Consider the following 26,022-nt stretch of genomic DNA (forward strand, 5'->3'; position numbering starts at 1 on the left):
CCACGTAGCCCACAATATTATGGAAGGTCCAATAAACCGCAAATGTGCCCACTTCTTCAGTATAATGGGCAGCGAAACATTCGACCTCCTTAAGACCTTGCTGGCCCCAGAAGATCCAGGGACGAAGACATTCAATGAATTATGCACAGCTGAAAGGAACCATTTAAGCCCGAAACCACCAGTTATGGCAGAAAGGCAATGATTCTATAAAAGGAGACAAGGATTAGGAGAAATAATAGGTAAATACCTGGCATCATTGCGCAAACTGGCAGAGCACTGTCATTTTGAGCAGTTTCTAAATCAGGCACTGTGAGACAGATTAGTGATGGGGCTGGCAAATCACCAAGCAAGGCAAAAATTATTAGCAATGGATGAAGGCGTTACATTACAGACATAGGGGCAGAGCTGTCCCTAATGCTGTTACCTGTAAAGGAACATTTACTACCACGTTTCCTGGTAAAAGCAATTGAAGTAACTTGAAGATCTGTTACAGGAGACAGAATCAAAGTGTTTGGAAAATGCACGGTCCAGGTACAATACAAACAAAAGCAACTAAAAACACTCTCTACATCGTAGATACCCAGGGACCAGCACTCTTCGGAAGAAACGAGCTACAACACATTCTCCTAGACTGGCTGGAAATCAGTTCAATACTAAATGTAAACCACACAGACACCTACCTCCCAGTCAGAACTCGACCAAATCCTCAACAACCATGCAGCGGTTTTCCAACAAGAATTGGGGAAAATCAAAGGTGTTGAAGCCAAACTCCAATTAAAAGATAATGCAGAATCAAAATTCTTCAAAGCCAGAACAATCCCATTTTCAATGAAAGGAAAAATTGAGGCTGAATTAAACAGACTAAAATATGAAGGCATATTAGAATCAATACAAAACTAGATTTGTCACAAGCATATCAACAGATAGAATTGGACAAAAAAAATCAAGGGAATATTTGACAATCAAAACCCCTCTGGGACTATTCATCTAAACACGCATGCCTTATGGAATTTAAACAGCACAAATTACTATATGAACTCTCAGTTGGGTGTTACCTAGATAATATCTTCATGGGACAAAATGACAGTGAACACTTATAAAACCTTGAAAAGAGCTTAACCAGACTACAACAGGCTAATATATGATTATGAACGGACAAATCTGTCTTCATGCACCCCTCAGTAGCATACCTTGGGTTTACAATCGATAACAAGGGGGTGCAAGTGAATCCAGAAGGAACTGAAGCCCTTCGCAAGGCCCCATACCCAACCAACAAATCGGAATTACAGTCCTTCCTTGGACTTGTTAATTACTACCAAAATTATATCCCTAATATGTCTACACTATGCAGCCCGCTGAACCAGTTACTCAAGAAAGATCAAACATGGTACTGGAATAGAAACTAAAAACACAGTTGATCAACTAAAGGAAATACTAACATCAACAAATAAGGTGCTGATCCACTACGACCCTAATAAAGAAGTTACGCTAGCCGTGGATGCTTCACCAGTGGGACTAGGTGTGGTACTATCCCAAATCACAGAAAAAGGTGAAAAACCCGTAGCTTACACTTCGCGAACATTAACCACAAGTGAATGCAATTACACCCAACTAGAAAAAGAAGGATTAGCAATAATTTTTGGTGTAAAAAAAAATTCCACCAATATCTTTATGGAAAAAAAAATTCACCCCGATCACAGACCACAACCCTCTTAGTTTAATCCTGGGTCCTCACAAAGGTATACCAGTATTAGCTGCAGCCAGAAGTCAAAGATGGGCCATGCTGCTAGCATAAAACATAAGCCATGAACACTCAACAGCCATGCTGATGCCTTATCACACGTGCCGCTACCCAAGACAAAACAACGAGTCAATTAGATACAATTAAAACAGTGGTTTTCAACCTTTTTCTTTCCACCCACATACATCTTAAACAATCCCTTACTAATCACAGAACATTTATGCCATAATGAATACTTGAAGTGGTATGTGAGTGGAAAGAAAAAGGTTGAGAACCACTGCATTAACCAAATTTGAGTTAGCACGATACATGCTCCAGGTCAGTTCCTGTGCCAGAGACCAGTCCAGGATAATCCATGATCTAGTTGTGGTGGATGAATGTGTGGCTGAAGAGTTGGTGCAGTGGACAGGGGTTCAGGTTTGTGGATCATTGGGATCTCTTCTGGGGAAGGTCTGACCTGTACAAAATAGACAGGCTGCACCTGAAATGGAAAGGGACCAATATCCTGGTGGGCAGGTTTGCTAGAGGTGCTGGGGAAGGTTTAAACTAGCTTGGCAGGGGTGTGGCAACCAGAATATGAGTGCAGAGAATAGGGGAGAATAGCTAAAGCATGATGCTATGTGTTCTGAGTTTGTAAGGAATGACTGACATAAACGTAGCCATTTAGCAAAGTTGAAACGTGTTTATTTCAACACTAGAAGTATTAGTAGTAAAGGGGATTAAGATGGAGCATGGATCAGTATATGGAACTATGATGTTGAGGCCATTACTGAAGGGAAAGATTAACTGATGCAGGTACCAGGGTTTAGATAGGATAAAGGAATAGGATGAGATGTGGTGGAGTACAGGGTAGCATTACTGATCAGGGATAGTATCACGGCTCTAGAAAGGGAGGACACTGCAGAGGGAGTGTCTACTGAGATGGTGTGGGTGGAAGTCAGAAATAGGAAGGGAGCTATCTCTGTGCTGGGAGTAGTTTATAGGCCCCCAAAATACACTGAGTTACAGATATGCAGGCAGATTTTGGAATGGTGCAGGAAATACGGGGCTGTAGTTATGGGTGAATTCAACTTCCTTAATATTGACTGGTACTTCCTGACTGCAAGAGGGATAGACAGGGCTGAATTTGTCAGGTGTGTTCAAGAAGGATTCTTGACACAGTGTGTGGACTGGCCGATCAGAGGAGAGGCCAAATAGGATCTAATTCTGGGTAATCATCCTGGACAAGTCGTGGACCTTCGGTGGGGAGCATTTTGGTGAGAGTAACCACAACTCCCTGAGCTTTAGCATTGATAAAAGCAGGCAAAATGGGCAAGTGATTAATTGGGGAAGGGATAATTATGATGGGGTGAGGCAGGAATTAGTGAGAGTAAATTGGAAACAGATGCTCAAGTCCAGAATTAAGGTGGAGGAAGTTTAGGGAATCACTTGTGTTGGTTTTAGGATGGGTTTATCCCACTGGGGCAGGGAAAACATGGTAAGAAAATAGAACCATGGATGACAAAGCAGGTGAGGCAGCTTGTCAAAAGGAAGAAGGAATCATACCTTTGATATAGGAAGCAGGAAGCAGGAAGGGCTCATGAGAAGTATATGGTAGCCAGGAAGGATCTTAAGAAAGGACTTAGAAGAGTTCAAAGAGGGCATGAGAAGGCCTTGGCATGGAGGATTAAGGAGAATCCAAAGGCGACCTATGCGTATGTGAAGAACAGAAGGATGACGAGAATGAAGGTGGGACCGCTAAAGGATAAAGGAGGCAACATGTACTTGGAGGTGGAGGTTATGGGGGGGGGGGGGGTTCTTAAATGAATACTTTGATTCAATTTTTACAAGAGTAAAGCACCTTGATGGGGGAGAAGTCAAAATAGAACAAGTGCTGGACATTTGTTGGACAATATGGAGATTAAGGAAGAGGAAGTGTTGGATTTTCTTAAAAACATCAAGATTGATAAGTCCCACGGGGCCAGACGTGATACAGGTACACGATCCTTTATCCGAACATCTAAAATCCGGAAAGCTCAAAAATTCGGCAAGTGGAGACCGGCGTTTGGGGGAGGCAGCTGAGGGACTGCGGTTGGGGGAGATGGCCAGGCGACTGGAAGGGGGTGGGGGTGGATATGGCAGCACAATTCGGGTGGGCTTTCCGAAATCTGGAAAAATCCGAAATTCAGAACAGACTGTCCCCCAAGGGTTCCAGATAAAGGATTGTGCACCTGTATATCCAGACAGCTGTTGGAAGTGAAATAAGAGCTAGCAGGGGCAATAGCTATGATCTTTGAATCCTCTTTGGCTGCAGGGGAGGTGCCGGAGGATGGGAGAATAGCAAATGTAGTTCCCTTGTTTAATAGGGAGAATCCTGGGAATTTTAGACTGGTGAGTCTTATGTCAGTGGTGTGTAAACTATTGGAGAGAATTCTTCAGGATAGGATCTATGAGCATTTGGAGAAGTCCAGTCTCCTCAAAGATAGTCAGTGTGGCTTTGTGAAGGGAAGGTCATGCACCACAAGCCTAATTGAGCATCTTGAGGAGGTAACAAAATAAATTGATGAGGGTAGGGCAGTAGATGTGGTCTACATGGATTTTAGCAAGGCGTTTGATAAGGTCCTCCACGAGAGACTTGTTCAGAAAGTCATGAGGCAGGGAGTCCATAGACCTTTGGCTGTGTGGATAAAAAAATTGGCTTGCAGGTAGGAAGCAGAAAGTTGTAGTGGAAGGAAAGTACTTTGCCAGGAGGTTGGTGACTAAGGGAAAACTGCAAGGTTCTGTTCTGGGAACTCAGCTTTTTGTGATTTTTTTTTAATATAAATGACCTGGATGAAGAGATAGAAGTAAGATTGTGGATGATCTGAAGGTTGGAGGCATTGTGGATGGAGATGAAGGATGTTGAAGGTTACAAGAGGATATAGACAGGATGCAGAGTTGGGCAGAGAAATGGCAGATGAAGTGAAGTTTAATCCGGATAAGTGTGAGGTGATGCATTTTGGAAGGACAAACCAGGAGGCTGAGTACAAGGTTAATGTTCGGTTACTTAAGAGTGTGGGTGAACAGACGGTCCTCGGAGTCCAAATCTGTACATCCCTTGCTGCACAGGTTGATAGGATAGTTAAGAAGGCCTATGGGATGCTGGGCTTCTTTAATGGGGGATTGAGTTCAAGATTGTAGTTGTAAATCAGTTCATGAACCAGAGTCAGGTTTGGGACAGTCCATGAACCAGAGTCCAGCCTTGAACAGTCTGTGAACCAAATTCTGATCTGGGAAAGTCTCTGAACCTGAGTCCATTCCAGGACAGTCCATGAACCAGAGTCTGGTCCAGGACAGTCCATGAACTAGAATCCAGTCTGGGACAGTTCGTGAACCAGAGTCTGATCTGGTGAAGTCCATGAACTAGACTCTGGTCTGGGATAGTTTGTGAACCAGAAACCAGTTTGGTATAGTCCATGAACCAGAATCTGGTCTGGGACAGTTTGTGAACCAGAGTCTGGTCGAGGATGGTCCATGAACCAGAGTGTGAAAGAAACAAAAAGCAAAAAACTGAGCCATTATCACAGATGGACAATTGACAGAGAAATTATGATTCCATTTACTTGCGGGGCATCAGGGTCTTGTGCTGCTGACTGGTGTCAGTGGAAACAAAGTTATGTTTGTATGCAGAGTTTCTAATACAACGTTCTGATGGTCCACAGGAAACTCTACCATCACAACAACGCCCAGTTGGGCATGGCTCTGATGAGGGCTGGAGTGACACACTGGCATGCTGGGCTCATCGAACCAGGCCATGCCATGATCTGCCAAGCTTATGGGATTATCCTGGTGACACATGGCCCGACCCATCCAATCACCAAAGATCTTGAGGTTAGTCCCTAGTGTGCCATTTTAACTACAGCTCACTGGGTAGGGTATGACAATGTAACGATCTTGAACACAGATGAAGCTGATTTCCTCAAGACTGACAGCTTTCTCCCAGAACATAAAACATACGAGCAGGATTAGGTCACATGGCTCTTAAAGACAGCTGCAATTCAATAAGATTGTAGCTAAAACCCTTTCACAGTCCAAAGCAGTGGTTCTCAACCTTTTTCTTTCCACTCACATACCACTTTAAGTATTCCCTATGCCATAGGTGCTCTGTGATTAGTAAGGGAGGTGGTATGTGGTGGAAAGAAAAAGTTTGGAAACCACACCTAACTGACTCATTATGTGCACAGTTTCATAGCTCCAAAGGAAATGGGCCAATTACAATTTTTCTAAAGCAAAATATTGGGTAACAATTGGGTCTAGAGCAGCGATTCTCAACCTTCCCTTGGGAAGTGGACTGCCATGTCCCTCTAGTGTCCCAACCACAGCTGCTGTTCTCGGAGAGCCCCCGAAGGGCTACTTCTGTGGCCTGCTAAAACAACTGAGAAAATACTGCCTGGCAAAAGATGTAGTTTGCGCTAAACTGTGGGAAGAAAGGACACCATGCTAAAGAGTACAAATGCGGGTCACTTTCTAAACACAGCAGTGCTGCAGGTGAGCCTTGGGGGCTGCCATCTTGGACACCGCCACCTCCTCAACCCGGGAGCACTGTTTGCGGACAGTGGGGGCCGCCATCTTGGACTCCGCCACCTCCTCAACCCGGGAGCACTGTTTGCGGACAGTGGGGGCCGCCATCCTGGACAGCGCCACCTCCTCAACCCGGGAGCACTGTTTGCAGACAGTGGGGGCCGCCATCTTAGACACCGCCACCTCCTCAACCCGGGAGCACTGTTTGTGGACAGTGGGGGCTGCCATCTTGGACACCGCCACCTCCTCAACCTGGGAGCACTGTTTGCGGACAGTGGGGGCCGCCATCTTGGACACCGCCACCTCCTCAACCCGGGAGCACTGTTTGCGGACAGTGGGGGCCGCCATCTTGGATGGCACCTATAATGATAGTGTCTTTGAGTCAGAGGCCGCCACTACCATTTCCTGTGGGTTCCTTTCGGCGTCACCAACAGGTTCTCCAACTTCCAGTGGGTGATGGACAGCAGCATAGATCAGTACATGCTGCAAGCCACATTCCCGTATCTGGACAACATCGCCATTTGCGGCCACAACAGGCTGGATGATGGCGCAAATCTCCAAAAATGTCTCCAGGCTGTCAGACTCCTTAACCTGACATACAATAAGGATAAGAGTGTGTTTCACACAACTTGCCTTGCCTTCCTTGGCTGTGTCATAGAGAATGAAGTAATTGGCCCCAATTCTGACCACATGCGTCCCCTATTGGAAGTCCCCCATCCCTACAGCTTCAAGGCTCTGAAAAGGTGCCGGGGGCTTTTCTCTTACTATGCCCAGTGGGTCCCCAATTATGTGGACAAGGTTGACCCCTCAACAAATCTCCCCAATTATGTGGATAAGGCTGACCCCTCATAAAATCTTCCTCTTTCCCCTGACGTCAGTGGCTAGTGCGGCCTTCAGCCACATTGAGGCAGATTTTGCCAAAGCCGCAATGCACGGAGTGGCCAAATCCACCCTGTCCCCAGGTGGAGAGCGATGCGTCCGACTTCGCCCTGGCTGCCATCTTTATTCAGTGGGCAGATCCGTAGCCAGCTTCTCCCGCTTCCTCCAGGGCCCTGAAATCTGACGCTCCTCTGAAAAGAAGGAGGTTTAGGGCTTTGTCGAAGCAGTACAGCACTGGAGACATTACCTTGCTGGCAAACGATTTACGTTGCTAACTGATCAACATGCAGTCACTTTCATGTTCAACAACTAGCAGTGAGATAAAATAAAAAATAACGAGATATTGAGGTGAAGAATTGAACTTAGCACCTACAATTATGATGTATTGCACTGGCCCAGGAAACTCAATGAACCTCCAGATGCCCTATCCCACTGAACATGTGCCAGCACACTGTCCTGGGTAAACTTGTACCTCTCACTTTGTTCATTTTAGATTGGTCACAGTGTTTGAGCTACCGAAAGAAAACAGACACACACGCCGAGAGCACTTCAGTTTATACAAATCTTTATTACTAAATCTAAAGCTGATTTCAAACTACAATATGCAAGCCCTTCACAATTATACTTATCAATGCCTGGACTGGTCCCAACTGTCGAAGCGAGGCAACGACTGCACACTTGTAGTAGGTTGTCGGGGCGCCGGTAGCAGCTTCTCCACCTCCCCCGACCGGGATGTTGGTTGGACTCTAGAAGTTCTTCTTCTTGCTGAGAGATGTTTTCACCCCTTGGAGAGTCCGAAACTTCAGCAGCGGGACCATGGCTTATATTACCCAAAAATTGATCACTCAAGCACCTATTCCCTGCTCAAAAAAAATAACTGAGCATACCTAGGCTTCTATCAAATACCACAACTTTCTAGTTTATCACTTTGAATATAATGGTTTACTTTGCTTCAAGGTCTCGCCTGACAGTCTGCGACAAACAATCCCATCAATCTCAAAGATAAATGCATCTCTGGGCCCTATGATGGAATTTAGCTTATGTCTGTTGATTCTGACATTATTCTCAAAGTAGGTTACTGATACTCAGCCTTGCATAAGGAAAAGCATGGTTTAAATCCTCCATTACACACACAAATAGACTGGTTACAGGCCCTCCACAACAACCTCTGCCACCCTGGGGTCACCAGGTTCTTCCACATTATCAAAGTCTGCAACTTACCATACTCCAGTGAGGACAGCAGGGCCATGACCGAAATTGCCAGCATTTCTATCGACCAGACAGAACACATCTGATAAAGGCCACCTCCCCTCAAATGCCTGAGCATCAATTTCAAAGGGCGCCTCCCCTCCTCTAACAGCAACATGTACTTCCTCAACATCATTGGTGAATACTCTCATTTCCTGTTCACCATCCGCTGCCCAGACATGACCACTGCTACAGTTATCAGGCCCTGCGCAATTTCTTCACCCTATTTGAGTACCCCTGTAATATTCATAGTGACTGGGGGTTCTCATTAAGCAGGACCAACAGCTACAAATCCTGAAAGAAAGGGCAGGTAGAAAGGGAGAACATTGAGGACTAGAGGCCTTCCAGTCTCCTGCTGGAAAGATGTCCTCCCCAAGGCACTCAACTCCATCAGATCACTCCTATATACTGCCACCAATGCCACTCCACATGAAAGGATGTTTTCCTTCCTCAGTAAGTCCACTTTAGGGTCCACGGTGCCGTACAGCGGGTCCTACTCCAGAGACATGTGAGGAGCCATAAGTCTGACCCACTGGTCAAAAGGGTCCACCTCTTCTAAGCCAATCCCCAATATACATATAGCATACCCCTAGTGGGTGGGAGGACACGGTCTCCATTTGGGATCTGGTGCCCTCTGGAGTCCCCAAGACCATGGCCCGACCACCCTGCTCCCCTTTCATCTACCACTCTTCATGGCATGTTACCCCTACCCCAGTGGATGACATGTCAGATCCAATGCCATGCATACTCCAAGCCATTGCCGATGGTAACATACAGATATCCAAGACCAACCAAGATTCAACACCTGCAGTACGACAGTCACGGCAGCAAACCAGGCCACCCAAAAGACTAAATTTATAATAACCTCAAATGTAACTGATGAATAAATTAACTGATATCTCACATTTATTGTACTTTTCATATTCTCTCTACATATCTGAATCCATCTCCATTCATCTATTTGTTTATTTAAATCTACCTTCCATTTATGTCTTGAGCCTCTTTTCGAGCCTTTTGTATTAATTTATACATCTGAAATAAATCTCTTCACATCCCTATTACTTAATAATAGTTCTCTCTCCGGTGGTAATACTAAATCTCAACCAAAAATTTCACAAAGAAATCTCTTAACTTGATAATAACAAAAAATTGTATTTTCCAATATGTTACATTTTTCCTTTATTCTACTAAAAGTAATACATTTACCAGCTTCAAAACTATCTTTAATTTTCTTAATACCCCAATTTTGCAAAATTTTTAAACCATTATTTTCCATAGAAAATGGAATGTTGATTTTGAAATAAAGGTGTTCTTCCAGACATTTAACCTTTTCCTCCAATCTCTTTATCAATTTTATTCCAAAGATCAATTAAATGTTTCATCATGGGTGTTTCTTTATTTGCTATTAACAATCATGCTTTCCATTTATAAATAAAGTGTCGTAGATCTGCTTCTCCTTTTTTTTTACTGAAGTTCTATATATGCCCATGCTCGAACATTATATTTAGCACCACAAAAGTTACATAATATGAATTATATTTATTTAGATTTATGTTTTATGTGGAAAAGAAGTTGGCATTTTTTTGCATTTAAATTGCCAGTGTTCCACAATTAAACATTTTTGGCTTCATCTGGGTAATGTATTAGATTAAATAACTGGAGTTAGATTCCCACGGGATCCAATGTTATTTTTACTGGTAGATTTTAGATAAATTAAACCTAAATTGAGTATGTATTAAGTCAAATTTATGCTAATTGCTTTGGGAATGGCTAGAAAATGTATTGCTATAACTTAGAAGTCGGATATTGATTTGGGAATGGATAGATGGCATGTGGAAGTTCAGAGTTGTATTCCACTTGAGAAAATTACTTACAATTTAAGAGATAAATGTATTGCATTTTGTGAAATATGGATCCTATAATTACAAAGAGTTGGCATTAAAATTTAAATGAATCTTGAACATTCCCTTTCTCATATGAATACACACACACACACACACACACACACACACACACACACACACACACACACACATAAAACTTTAAAAGTATTGGAAAGTTAAGTACTCCTGTTGTAGTTTTCTTGTCCCTTTACTTTTTTTCTTTTTTTTAATTTGTAGAGGATTGTGTGAGGGGGGAGATAGAAGTAGTTTTTGAAAGACAAGTTTGGGAACCATACATAAAATATGTCAGAGAATGCCGACCATAGACCCCCATCTCTTAAAACAACATAATTATAAGCCAAATAAGATTTAAATATGTGAAAGTGGACGATACGACATTTTTCTTTTTTTTGTTATTTCTTTGTTTTATGTGTTTTATCATTTATTGATTTTTGATGAGGGGTGGAGAAGGGGAGAGGGAGGAGGGGGAAAAGAAAAAATCACTGTGTATATATTATATTGATAATGATAATTTGTGGATGTTGTTATTGATATGACTCAGTGAATTTTTTTTTTAAAAAGTAGTTTTTCTTTATTTCTCATATATATATATATATATATATATATAAAATACCATGCATATTTGGATTAAGTTTGAAATATTGTGATATGTTTGTTAAGTGGTTTTATATTAAATAAAATGATAAATAACCTTATAATAACTTTTGACTCATTTCATCCTGCCAGACTCTTTTTAAAAACAAGGGGTTAATGTGATAAACCACTATATATATGTGTATATGTTTTAGGACATGCCCCTTTCTGTTTGTACCTGAGGCTTCTCTCACTGACCCCTGAATAAATGCGAATGTGCCTCAGTCTCGCCCAGTTGACCAGCATGGGCGTATCTCCATTCTGTTGTGAATAAAAGCCTATCAGTTTCTCAAGAGCTTCTAGTCTTTAAAGTTATTGATGGTGCATCATGTAGTGTTTTATGTTCTCTAATCCTTTAGAATGATGAAACAGCCCCCAAAAGCTAAACAGGCTATATCTGCTCCTATTTTATTTGTTATTATGTAGTTTTTAATTTAAATGTTACACCATGGCCCAATTCCACCTAATTAATCTACCAACCCCACATTTTTTTCAAGGGTGAGAGGAAACCGGAGGACTCAGATAAAACCCACACAGTTCACAGTTAGAACATACAACAAACTCCACACAGAAAGTAATGGATTTGAACCAGGGTCACTGATAATGTGATAGTGTCGAGCTAACCACTACACTACTAAAGCATGAAAATCTGTAGACACTGTGGTTGAAGTAAAAACCCGCAATACTGGAGGAACTCAGCAGGTCAAATAGTATCCTTTATTAGCAAAGATTTTTAAAAATATATAACCGATGATTCGGCTTGAGCCCTTTATCAAGGTATGTTAACCGTGCCACCCACCAGCTGCTATGTCTGGGCTCTAAATTGCTGGGAATCCTCACCTAGAAGAGGGTGCTTACATAGGCTGACTTATCCTTCTGGTGGTGACTGTACATTGGTGCTTAGAAGACTATGGTGTTATCTCAAATCCGTTCGCAGTCCGTCTGACTGCAATGCTGCACTTTATCTCCAACGTGTTCCTCAAACCAAGGTCACTGCAATATCGTGGGAATGCTCCACATCTTCGTTGACTTGATCAGTGAAGCAAGTGAGAAGAAGTCTGGGCCAAACTATTATTCTGTCAGGTGCCACTGACCTACATCCAGTCCATAGTCCTCCATATCCCTCCCATCCTTTAACCTGCCCAAATTTTTCTTAAATATTAAAATTGAGCCCGCATTCACCATCTCAGCTGGCATCTCATTCTCCACCCACACTACACTTTGTCTGAAGAAGTTCCTCCCCAATGTTCCCCCTAAACATCTCCCCTTTCACTCTTAACCCATGTTCTCTGGTTTGTATCTCATCTACCCTCAGTGGAAAAAGCCTACCTACATTTATTTTATCTGTACCCATCGTCATTTTAAATTTTATATGTTTAAATTATAAATTTAGTGATATGGCATGTTAACATTTGAAATGTACTGGGGGTATACGTTAATGGGGTGTAAATTTGGCGGCACAGACTGTGGGGTGAAATGTCCTGTTACTGTCCCGTATGTCTACATACAGGCCTTTACAGCTCATGAGCCATACTGCCCAATTTACACCCAATTGACCTATACCCCTTGTATGTTTTGAAGGATGGGAGGAAACTGGAGACCCGAAGGAAACCCACGCAGGCTTGGGAGAACATACAAATTCCTGACGGACAGTGCCAGATTTGAATCCTGGGCATTGGCAATGTAACAACGCTGTACTAACCAGGCTGCCCTTAATACCTCCAGAAAATCTCCCCTCATAGCTCCCAAAATATGAGAAATAATCTGTTTTCCAGGTAAACAAGGCATGATCAGTTATGGCTCAAAATGGTGACTACCTTTGCCTTCCATGGCTGCTGCCTGATTCACTAAATTCTTCCAGCATTTCAAGACATGGGAGTGGAGATAGGCTATTCAGCCCATCGAGTCTGATGCAACATTTCATCATGGTTGATTTACTGTCCTTTTCAACCCCATTCTCCTGCCTTCACCCCAAAAAAGCCTTATTCCCTTCATAATCCAGAATCTATCTACCCTTGTCTTCAATAAACCCAATGGCTTAACCTACACAGCTGTCCACGCCAAGGAATTCCAGAGATTCACCACCCTTTGAGTAAAGAAATTCCTCTTCATTTATGTTCTAAAGGGATGATTTTGAATTCTGAGGCTGCACCAGACTCTCCAACTACAGAAGACACCCTCTCCACATCCAACCTATCCAGTTCTTGCAATCTGATTCTCAGTGAGATCCCCCTCATTCTTCTCAACTCCAGTGAGTACAATTGCTGAGAGATCAAACACTCCTTGCATTCTTGGGACCATAGTGAACCTCCTGATGTGTTTCTCCACGTTTTCCATGGTTTCTTTATAGTCCTCACTGTTAGAGAGCAGCGTTGTATAGCAGGGGCTGGTTGGTAGAGTATCTTTACTTTGTGGATGTAAAGGTTAAGGCCAACCTTCGAATACTTCACTGAACAAGCTGACAATGGCTTGGAGATTGACCTCAAACCTTGCACATGTGACCACTGATGTTGGAGTGACCTTGGTTCACAATACTCATTGGTGGTGAGGTACAGCACTGCAATGAGAATGATTGTGAAATGTGTTGGTATGACAATCACTAAGAGTTGGTCAGTTGTGGGCCTGTTCATTTCATTCCTACTGTTCCTTACCAATGCATCTAGGTCCAACATAGGAAGTGTCCTGTCTGTACAGATCACACATATAGGAACCGCTCCACCCAAGATCACAAGAAATTGCAGACAACTGTGAGTGCACCTCAGGTCATCATACAAATCAACCATGCCTAATTGACTTCTTCACTTCCTCTTGTCTTGGGAAATCAGCTGAAATATTAAAGGACACATCCCACCCTTGTCACACTCATTTGAAGTATTGTGAGCTGTTTTGGAATCCTCACTTAAGAAAGGATATTCTGATGTTGGAGAGGGTTCAGGGGAGGTTCGTAAGAATGAAAGATCTATCATACGAGGAGCATTTGACTGCTCTTGGCCTATACTCATTTGGAATTTTGGACAATGAGGGGGTATCTCATTGAAACATTTTGAATGGTGCAGAGTAGATGTAGAAAGGCTTGTTTCCCATGGTGGGAGATTCTAGGGCAAGAGGGCACAACTTTATGATTGAAGGGCATCCCCTTAGAACAGAGATGCAAAGGAATTTCTTGAGCCAGAGGATGGTGAATATGTGGGATTTATAGACACAGGCAGTTGAGTGTCTTTAAGACAGAGATTAATAGGTTCTTGATCAGCCAGGGAATCACAGATAATGGGGAGAAGACCAGGCAGTGGGGCTGAATGGGAACAAATGGATCTACTCATGATTAAATGACAGGGCAGACTCAATGGGCTGAATAGCCTATTTCTGCTCCTATATCTATGGTCTCCAATTGGGTAGAAAGTAAATGAGCTTGTGAACACACACCTCCAGGTTCAAAGGACGTTTCTTTCCTGGAGTTATTGGATTTAAATAGACTTCCAACAGGTGACACCTTGACTAATTGTAATTTTCTCTGTAACACTATCTTCTGCCTCTTTCATCTCATCTGACACGATACCTGCGCCTTTGCTTTATTGTTGCACTAACTCCTGCATCTTTCCTTTTATTCTTATGAGCTGCATTAGGTATGTGTTGGCTGACTTTCCTGTATAGCATGCAAAGCAAATGTTTTCACTGCACCTGAGTTCATGTCAAAATAAACAACTCAATTCAATGAAATGGAATTCAAGACAGAAGGCCTAAATGTTTGGTTGAAGGCCTAAAGGTTGGGTTGAAGGCCTGAAGGTTGGGTTGAAGGCCTGAAGGTTGGGTTGAAGGCCTGAAGGTTGTGTTGAAGGTCTCTGCAGTTCTTTGATTTTCCAGTTCATAAATAATTTTGAGCTATCTTGCATCTTGTATCGACGTTCTCAGCTCAGAGAAAGTTGTTGTTGTCACCCCACACCAGAGGTCCACTCGCTCTACATTCTGGAGATCGTGCATTTAAGGTGTGGGAGTAGGGGGTGGGGAAAGTTCAAAGGAGACATGGGGCTGCCAGGAGTAGTGGTAAGCAGATACGATGGCAGCATTTAAGAGGCCTCTAGATGCTAGGCTGATGAGGGTTGTAGATAGAACAAATGCAAGCAAGCTTTTTCCATTCAGATTAGTTGAGACAAGAATTAGAGACATGGGCTGAGGGTGAAGGAGAAAATAGAAAAAGGGAACATTAGGGTGAACTTCACACAGAGTGGTGAGAGTGTGGAACGAGTTGCCATCTGAAGTTTTAAATGCAAGCTCGATTTTGACATAGGACCATAAAACATTACAGGGCAAAAACAGGCCCCTTTGGCCCTTCTAGTCTGTACCAAATTGCTTTACTGCCTAGTCCCATTGATCTGCACCCAGTCCATAGCCCTCTACATCCCTCCCATCCATGTACCTGTCCAAATTCTTCTTAATTGTTAAAATTGAGCCCACATTCGCCACTTCAGCTGGCAGCTCATTCCACACTCCCACCACTCTCTGTGTGAATAAGTTGCCCCTAAACTTTTCCCCTTTCACTCTTAACCCATGTCCTCTGATTTGTATCTCACCTACCCTCAGTGGAAAAAGCCGACCTACATTTACTCCGTCTAGTCCCCCTCATAATTTTAAATACCTCTATCAAATCTCCCCTCATTCTTCCATCCTCCAGGGAATAAAATCCTAACCTGTTTAATCTTTCCTTTTAACTTTTCATTCCTGAAGTCCACGCAACATCCTAGTAAATCTTCTCTTCACTCTGTCTATCTTATTGATATATTCCCTGTAGTTCGGTGACCAAATCTGCACACAATACTCCAAATTTGGCCTCACCAATGTCTTATACAACTTTAACATCCCAACTCTTATATACAATTCTTTGATTTATGAAAGCTCATAAGCCAAAAGCTCTCTTTCCAACCCTATCCACTCGTGACGCCATTATGTATCTGTATTGCCAGTTCCCTCTATTCTACCGCAAACTTAGTGCCCTACCATTTACCTTGCGTGTCCTTTTTTGCTTTGTCTTTTCAAAATGCAGACACTTGTCTGCATTAAATTCCATCTGCCATTTTTTAGCCTATTTTTCCAACTGGTCCAGATCCCTCTGCAAGCTTTGAAAACCTTTTTCGCGCCTCCAGTTTTAGTGTCATCTGCAAATCCAATTGCTGATTCAATTTACCACATTGTCATCCAGATCATTGATATAGGTGACACACAACAAAGGTCCAAAGTACTGATGCCCGAGGCACACCAATTGTCACAGGCCTCCTGTCTGAGATGCCACATTATTTTGTGGCTTTTTTGTCTAGCCATTGTCAAATCCAGTTCACTACTTCACCAGGAATACAAAGCGTCTGAACCTTTCTGACTAAGCTCCCATGTGGGACCCTACTAAAATCCATGTATACAGTTCCTGGTAACCTCCTCAAAAAACTCTTATAAACATGACCTACCATGCAGAAAGCCATGTTGATGATCCCTCATCATTCCCTGGCTATCCAAATAAAAATATATACGATCTCTTAGAACATCTACCAATAATTTACCTACTACTGACATCAGGCTCACTGGCCTATAACTTCTAGGATTACTTTTGGAGCCTTTATTAAACAACATGAGCTATCCTCCATTCCTCCGGCACCACAAGTGTGGCTAAAGACATCTAAGATCTCCCCCATCTCTTTTGCCTCCATGCTTAACTGACCACTCTGATATTTGAAGGGACCAATTTTGTCCCAACTTTCCTTTTGGTCTTAGTGCACATTTAAGGGAACATCGGATGGGAAGGGTATGGAAGGCCGTGGTCCACGTCCAATAGAAATAGACAGAATAACCATTCGGCAGAGACTAAATGGGCCAAAGGATATGCGATAGCGTTCTGTGGTTCTCCACAAACTTCTAGGATATTCAGCGAGCAGAGGGATGTGTATCATGTGCAAGCAGCATATTTGGCCCAAACACCTGGGCGGGAGGACCTATTCCTGTGCTGTTCCATGCTGGACCTCAACTATCCCAGTGTATCTGTTGCTGTGTTGATTCCAAGGCTTCCCTCTCCAGGTTATGTATATAGACATGACGGTACCTGACTTCCAATGCAGACAACACTCCTGATTTGTGCTGTCTTTGCTTCACAGACCATGCGGTGCCAGACTGAAATGGAACTGCGGATGTTTAGAGAGAATGAATTTCTTTACCGTCAGATGAGAGAGGCAGCCTTGAAGAATCGGAAAATGCAAGTCATGGCAGAGCCAACTGGCGAGTACATCAAGGAGCTTTTCCACAGAAGGAAATAAGATCCTGACATTTAACCATTTACTGCAGTCATTGAGAATTCATAAATGTGATGTAACTTGCAATGAAGGTTGGGTTCAGCGCAGGTGGATTGGTGGGAAAGTAAGAACACGTACTCGAGAACAACTGTTCCAGAATCTGCTCATTAAAGAAAATTCCTGTGGTGGAATTTTACTTTTTGGTGCGTGCTGTAAATTTAAATTTTAAGTGTTAAATTTAGACATACAGCACCTTTCGGCCCTTGCTGCCCAATTACACCCAATTGACCTACACTCCCGGTACAATTTGAATGATGGCAGGAAACAAGAGCAACTTCAGGAAACCCATGCCGACATGGGGAGAACCTATATACTCCCTTATAAGCAGCACTGGATTAGAAACAAGGTAATTGGCACTGTAGCAGCGACGAATTAACTGGTAGGCTAACTCTGCCGTCCATGAGATATACAGCACGGTTACAGGCCCTTTCGGCCCACAAGTCTATGCCGCCCAATTACAACCAATTGACCTGCATCCCCAGTACATTTTGAAGAGTAGGAAAGAAACCGGAGCACCCAGCGGAAACCCACGCAGACACGGGCAGAATGCGCAGACTCCTGGATTTGAAGCCGGGTTGCTGGCACAGTTGCAACATTGCGCTAACTGCTACGCTAATCATACCACCCTCATGAGGTATTTAACCTGGACCTGTTCAACTCATCTTAAACAAAACCAGAGAACGCTGGGAAAGCTCGGGTCAGGCAACATCTGTGGAAAGAGAGTCAATATTTCAGGTCTGTGACTCTATATACCAGAAATCTGTTTTTCTTTCCACTGATCCTGTCTGAACTGCTGAATTTCCTCCCCCCACCCCCCACCCACCACCAGCATTTTCCAGTTTTGTTTCAGAACTGCAGCATCTGAAGCTATTTGAATTCTAATTGAACAACTCTTAATGTCCAACTGGGTAAAGGGTACCAACCTGTAACATTGACCATCCATTGGTCTCCACGAGGGCTGCCTGACCTACTGTACCTCCCACCTCATTCTCAGTACAGACCTGACTTACATTGGCGTTCAGTTGTATCATAAGTTGAAATTATCATAAATTGAAATCAGGTGAAAATAAACGTGAGATTTAGCAAGAAAAAAGTGAAATTTGCTGAAAAAAACTCGAGATTTCGCCAGGAAAAGCGAGATTTGCTGAAAAAAAAACAAGATTTGTCAAAATAACGCGAGATTTCACTGAAAAACATGAGAACAAAACCATCATAACTTTGAAATATTGTATGTCGGGACAGCGTAAGTAGGGTCTATCTGTATTTTCTCTTTAAAGGCATTTTTGTTAACCCTTTGGACTCTGTGTCCCAGTTTCCAGCGACTACCAACAAGCTCATATACTCCATGTCCTGGTTTTCCAGGGTAGGTTTTTATCCCAGCCACCAGATGGTTTGTACTGGTGTTCATACTGTAGTTTATCCATGGACCCAGTCCGGAGTATTTATTATGAAAGGTTAAAAATGGGCGGAGTCCAAAGGGTTAAAGGTCAATTTTCAAAGGCAAATTCAACGCACACTCCACTTGTATATTCAAGAATTCAAGTTTCCATTTGTCAAACGGAACCACTAAATTAGAAGGGATGGCCTATAATTCTTCTCATGCCATTTTATATTTTCCCCACAGTTGCCTGCTTGTGATCAAGAATATTTTTTGTAAAAGTTTGAGAAGCAGCACCACCCTTTTTAAATTTGGACATGAATCACTGTAACAGCTCCTTCAAGCCCACGAGACAGTGCCGCCCAATTACAAGCCCCAGTATGTTTTGCAGGGTGGGAGGCCATGCTCCCTTTAATCTTTAGCAGTCTGCGTGTGGAAAAATCTTATGTTGTGCAAATGTTTGTCCTGTGACAAAAGTAGGTGTGCACTGAATGCTTGTGCAAATGTAAACTTGAAATTGCTGCAAAAAGGTGAGGTGAAGTCAATTAGTGACGTGCAAATGTGGTATTTGAAAACAGACTAACTAGTAAACAGGAATAGTTCCCCAAGAGATCATTTTCAATAAGTATAATTATTAATTACTACATTACTTTAGGTAACTAAATTTTTGTGAAGTATTCATTTCCTTTGTGAGCTGGTTGCAAAATGTGTGTCGTGCGAATGCGTGCACAGCTCAGAGGGAACAGCGGTGGGAGGAAACCCACGCAGACATGGGGAGAATATACAAACTCCAGACAGACAGCACAGGATTCAAACCCCAATCCTGATTGCTGATGCTATAACAGCATTGCCCTAAACGCTACACTAACTAAGCTCCCCATTTTACTGGCTTGGTGGGAACAATCTGAACGAACAGTGGTTAACTTCCCCCCTGGGTGGGCAGCTGCTTTAACATCCCACCCAATACCATGATGCAGACTGCAGGAGCAAAGCAAGAGATGAATCTTGAGAAATATTCACAAGGGCAAGAATAACTTGTCCTGAGCTTAAGTACATTTAGTGCAAACTTCAAGCAGTGAGCTTCCAAGGCAGGGAGAGCTACAGATCAGATGCTAGAAAAGAGGGCAAGTAGTAATTGGATATGATCAGATACTATTTATTGTCATGTAATATTACATGAAATTGTCTTTTATCTGCATTAGTTAGACAAAGGTTTGCCATCAGCATTAGGATGGCCCACTGTCCCTTTGTCAGAGAAACTCCCACAGCCTTTGCAGCCACACAAGACTCTAGTTTAGATCAAACCATCAGCCACCTAAGCCCAAATCCAAGCCTCTGACATGATGAGGAAGCCTTCCATGCCCAGGGCTGTACAGGACCCCACCTTGCCCTCAGCATCCTCTCAAATTCCAGTTCCGATACCTGATTCCCATGAGCTAGTCTCCAGCTACCTGCAGCTTTGTGCGAGTCGTTGGACCACATGTCACCAGCAGCCCACAGGCCCGCAAGTCACCCACATCTTGCCGCCTGTGTGCTCTTCAGGCATCGAGCCCCTCGTTGGTCTTGTGACCATTCCTGAGGGTCATCTTCTCTGCTTCTCCTTCTGAACAGGGAGTGTTTTCCCTGCTCCTGGTGCCCAGCGCCAGTCTCCTGTTCCCCCAGAGTGTGCAACCCCCTCGAGGTCACTGCCGAACATTGGCACTGCCATTTTGGGCCCAGAAGCTGCAATCACAGGATTTTAAATAAATCCCCATCAGCTTCTTTAGCACGCCATTCAAATAAGACTGGGTGGTAGGACTCTTGGGGGAGCACTGTGTCTCTGTTCCCTGCTCTCCCCTGGTCAGCACCACCAGCAGTCCTGATTAATTCATGACCAGTCGTCTGAATCCCCAAATCATTGTGAAAACCATAAAAAAGGGTCCCTCAAACCATCAAACCCGCTAATGGCAAACCTTCCTTCCACAGCCCCACCAACTACCCCACAACCACTAGCTGTAATTTACAGAAGTCAGTCCACCGATTAAAACCAATGTGTTATCTTTGGCAAATGGGAAGAAACCCAATGTCAGGAAGAACACAAGAAGTCCACACAGGCAGGACCAAGATTGGCCCCCGATTATCCGGAGAGCCTCTATACGAGTGGAATTTGGACATGCAGCAAGTAGAACAAAAGCAGGAACTTCTAGCAAAAGCTCCAATCTCACCCCTAATCAACAGTCATTTTGTCAATGAACTAGGGTCTGTGCTGAATAATAGTTTGACACAGACTAGAAAGGCCGAAGGGCCTGTGTTCTGTGCCGTAATGTTCTATGGTTCTATGGAAATAACCAACATTGATTCAGGGTGGGTTTTTGAAATTCTTTATTCTCATTCAAAAAAAACTTCCAGGGATATTGATTCGATGATACGATTTAAAGATTGCTTTTCTTTCTTGATGCTGTGATATCAGTGAGCATAAATGTGAACCTATCAAATTGTAATCTGGCATTTGCACCTTCAGGAAGATACATTAGATCAATGATTCTGTTATCTTGAATAAACATTACTTTGGTGACACTCCTACTTCATCTTCTAATGTCAATTTACTCACGTATCAACATGACCAGAGGTCGTGATCGTGTCTATTGCAGTTTGGTTGCCTTGGCTGCGTTTTGGTTCATTTCCTCAAGATCTCCTCACTCACAGACTAACAAGCAAAAGTTTCAAGAAGAATTCACATTTTGACCTCTCTAATCAAGAGGAATGAGACTCTGCTACAGTACAAACCAAACTCATAGATCATCTGAAGGAAAAGGTAAATGACCCCAGTATGAATGATCAGCTGTGATCTCAAATTCAACAGAGTGAAACAATAAAGGCTACCAACAATCTGCTATGGTATCCCACCACTCGACATGTCTTGCCTTCTCTCTCCACCTTCCACCCCCCCCACCCCCCCCGTGACTCCTGTAATGGATCTGTGTTAATATTAATATTTAGGTTAATGCTAAGCTATATTCCTTATAAATGTCTTAGGTTAGTTATGGGTTGGTTACAGGGTTACACCCACAGGTCAACAGAGCACTAACAGAGAACAATTGCACTCAGAAAAGAGTTCATTCTCAGAGTCGCAGCGTCTGGAAAGACAGAGCGAATGGAAGTGAAGTGGACTTCATTTGATTCAAGAACAAAGAAATGTTTGCTTTATTAAAAACTGAATTATTCAAGTTCTTAAGAAGAACAGCTGAAAGAAGCCATCTCGTTTTAAACCAAACCACTTAAGCCTTTTGAACAGAGAGGAGGTCAGAGATTGTTATGGATGTGGAGTGGTTTAAAAAAAAAGACAAGAAATTTTGTAGAAAGGAAATTTATAGCCATGTAGCTTCCAAGAATTGGGACTGACCTCATTGATGATATAACTGTCACATGATTGGGAGAGCTATATTATTGAATTCAGACATTTTTGGATCCATTTACAGAAGTCAAAACCCTGCGACGCACACAAGAGTTGGCATCTTGTGGAAGACAGGGTTGAATTACAGGTGCTGTTATGAGTTACTGCTGAAGAAAAGGGGACACAGAATAAGTAGCTTTCAAAAGAGAAGCCAACTTCTGACTGTCTCTTTAAGATAAAGAGGGCAGTCTCATCGTTTAGACAATAGATTTCAGTCTTCATTCAAATTAAGAAAAATGGACATCCTGGAAAGACAGGACATTTATCATCCTTTTCATAGATGGTCACTTCTGTATGAAGAATATCTCTCAAGGACAAATCATCAAAAGAATTGTGAGTTTCAAAAGACCCAAAGATATGATGTTTGAAAACACTTTATAATTATTTTGGAACTGAAAATTTAAGACCTTCAAGCAAAACTAAAATTATGCTTAAGTTTAAAAAATGGACTTATCAGAGTGGGACTTTATTACACACTCACACATTTACATTTGTACATAGTGGGGTTAAATTTAGAGTTTAAAGATAAGTAAGAAATGTTATATTATTGATAGTTTAATAAAAAAATATTATTTTAAATTGACCATCTGGTGAATTTTCCATTGCTGTCCCTTTAGTCCCAAACAAAATTTTAAAAGGTTGTTAGTTTGTAACACTCCCTCATCCACCCCTCCCTTCCCACCAATCAGATCCCAAGTACCTACCACTGTGACTGCAAGAGAGGCCTCACTTGTGCCCACAACTCCACCCTCACCTTCCAAACAGTCCTTTAAGCCGATGCAACACTTCACTTGTGGTCTGTAGGGGACATCTACTGCATCCATTGTGGTCTCCTCTACATCAGAGAGACCAGGCATAGACTAGGAGATCATTTCATTGAGCACCTCGGTTCTGTTCACTACAATAGCGGGGATCTCCCAATGGCCATCCATTCCATTTCCCCACTCCATTCCCTTGATGACAGGATCTCATGTACTGCCAGACTGAGGCCACCAACAAGCTAAAGGACCAACGTCTTAAATTCCATCTCGGCACTCTCCAATCAGATGGCATTAACATTGACTTTTGAACCCACTCACCCCGTCTTACCCAATGACTCCTTCTCTCTAGCCATTGCTTTCTTCCCATTTCCCTGTATCCTTTTCCCCAGCTCTGCTTCCACACAGCCAAAACCAACCCAGCCCTCTCCTAGTCAATTCTCATCATTTCTGTTCAATATTCAATTAACACCTTTTGTCTGTTGGTCTATACTCTTCCAACTGCCCATTCTTCCCTTCTCCCCTGCCATTTCATTCAGATGAATGCTGCTTTTTACTCCCATCTTTAAGGGCTAACGCCTGAAACATGAGATAACCATCTTTATCTCCTATGGATGATACCAGACCCAACAGGTTTCGCCAGCCTTCGTGTTGCCAGTCTCAATAGGACAAATAATGCTGGACAATGACAATTTTGCATCCTGAACACTTTTGGGTGTATTTTATAGATTTTGGGCTGGTGTTCATGAAAGATCACAGCAATTTAGACACAATTTTTGAGATTTCTTGTCATATTTAAAATCTACTTTAAGCATACAAAACCATGAAATAGTAGGGAGATGCATTGATCTGCAAACGGACCGGGTCACGGAGGAACAGGCTCATACTGGGCTGATGTCATAATGGTCTCGGTTTTGGAGTGGGGGCAAAGGATCATGGGAATCATGGTGATAAGGTCTCGGAGAGATCCAGTGAAGTCTGTTGGTTAGTTCAACTCACTCCCAGCTTCCTTGTGGTTTTTCTTTCATTCACTGCACTTAATTTTCTGCATTCACACTTGGACTTCTTCCTTGTTGATCTTCGTACAGTCAGTGACCGGTCATTTCGACTATGGAAATGTGATATCAGGGCAACTGGAATCCAGCATTGCTGGGAACTATTGTTGGACACTGACTTGAGGCATCAGATGCAGAGTACATCAGTAGCAAAGCATTTTCAGGTCAGTTGATCCAATACAAGTGTCAGTGTCATCATGTGATTAAATGAGCATTATTGAATTTAGCATGTTTAATGTTTTTCCAACGTTCTTTTACAGTGTCATGGAATATTTGGGAGATAATTGGTAAAATTAGAGTAGGTTACATACATACACACATTTTAAATCAGATCTTATTTGAAATACTGAAGAATTCATATTCAGTGGACTTTACATAAACTACAGAGAATGTTTTGCACATTTCACAAGGAGGTGCTAATTGAAATGATGTCATAAAATGAATAGACCATTGTTTTAGAGTGGAGACACTGGCTGTTTGCAAGTACCTACAGAGTGCTCACAGAAAGGTCACTCTTGGGTTTTGTTTACCTAAAGCAACAGATGGGAGAAGGAGAACTCCTGTTGTTTGCTGAAGAAGGTGGGGTTTTTTTGCAAGTGAGAGAGTCACATGGGCTTTCTTGCAGTTGAGGGGAGAGGGAGAGAGGTGAAACAAGCTCTCTCAGCTAGTGTGTGAGACTGAAAGCAGCTGAAAAGTGCAAGCCAGGAGAAGCTAGTTGGAAACAGAAAGCTCCAGAGCAGTGGATGGCTGGAAGTGCTATCTGTCTGATGTTTCTCTTGGAATAAGTGGAACAGAAAGGAACTCTGTGGTGGTCTGAAAGAAAGAGGTTATCATCTGGAGAACCCTGATGGGGCAAGTTTCATCACCAAGACATTGAGGTGACTAATGGTGGTACCTCAGTTGTGGAAATCCTGGAACAACAAATCTCTCTCTGAAAACCGTGCGAGAACCTTCCTGAGCGGTAAACATTTACCTTTTGAGCACCAAAGCCTTGTGAACTTTAAGCATGTTAAATTCTGTGTACGGTATAAGAATTGCCTGCAACTAGAAGAATGAGAAGTGAGCTTGATCTGTGAACCAAATAACTTTTCTTACATTTACACACACATCACATACACGTGCACTTAGAATTAGAAGGGGGATAAAGTTGGGTTTAGCTAATAGAGATAAGTTAAAGTTTAATTATCTTTAAACATGAAAACCAAATCAAAAACAACTTTTGTTTAAGTATCCATTTGTCATGGTGAATATCTATTGCTGCTGGGTTTTGGGGTCCTTTGGGCTCGTAACAACAGCAAATCTGAAATTATCTTTGTGTATCTCAAAGTTATCTATTATAATCCCCCCCCCCCTTCCTGGATGAAAAGAACTCCAAAAGCAAAAGATCCTCCTCACTTAAACCAAAAACAGACTGCTTGATTGACACCCTGACTGTTCATTCTCTCCATTAATTGCACATTATGTTGGTAATGCAGTGAAGTTACCCAACTAATCCATTGCAGCACATTGGAAACAAATGAAATTTTATATTTTTAGCTGTAACCAGGTGTACTGTGGATTGTGACAGGTCAGGAGACCTCTCCAGCAAGCTTGAGATCAGAAGTGACCTCACCTGCCAATTGGTCCCTTTTTTACTGCTGCCTTGATATCAGTACTGAAGTCCAGGTGGCTGGCCACGGGCAGGCACTAGACGGCCGACTGAAATGGGCCTGTCCTAGATCTTGTGCCATGGTCAACGTTGGAAACCAGATTCATTTCACATACTTGTTAGATGTAATTGATTTAGTGCTCATTGTTGTGCTGCACCTGTGGGGGTGGAGTGGGGTGGGGGGTTGGGGCGGTTCATACTGTACTTAAACTGAGCATTCCCAATCAGGAGTTGAGAATGTTTAGCAGTGTACTTGCACCCAATGTGTAGTTATTTGTGTATTATTCCAGGTTAGTCTCTGAGTGTGTTCCTTTTTTGAATTCCCTTGCATCAATAAAGCCGAGTGTTTGATGATAACATGTCCAGCTTTGATTCTCTTTGAACCTATTTTTGAACACATCAGGCAAATACTGTAGTAAAAAACCATTCACTATTAACATACATGATCACCATTATATGCAATCTGGTCCCATTACA

General features: G+C 42.6%; 1 protein-coding gene across 4 annotated transcripts in view; it reads left to right on the plus strand.

The window, feature by feature from the left end:
• LOC138756988 (histone-lysine N-methyltransferase Smyd1-like) overlaps positions 1-21,213 on the plus strand; it is a 129,162-nt gene extending 107,949 nt beyond the window's left edge. For 2 of the 4 annotated variants that reach the window (XM_069923535.1, XM_069923536.1), the window contains 3 exons: positions 5,422-5,590; positions 13,608-13,691; positions 17,079-21,213. In XM_069923535.1, the coding sequence (XP_069779636.1) occupies positions 5,422-5,590; positions 13,608-13,691; positions 17,079-17,237 (412 nt within the window). In that variant the 3' untranslated portion in view covers positions 17,238-21,213. The remainder of the gene's footprint in view (positions 1-5,421; positions 5,591-13,607; positions 13,692-17,078) is intronic. The other 2 variants (XM_069923537.1, XM_069923538.1) reach the window with 1 other exon arrangement.
• The last annotated feature ends 4,809 nt before the right edge of the window (positions 21,214-26,022 follow it).

This window comes from Narcine bancroftii, chromosome 3, assembly GCF_036971445.1.
Source record: "Narcine bancroftii isolate sNarBan1 chromosome 3, sNarBan1.hap1, whole genome shotgun sequence".
Lineage (NCBI taxonomy): Eukaryota > Metazoa > Chordata > Chondrichthyes > Torpediniformes > Narcinidae > Narcine > Narcine bancroftii.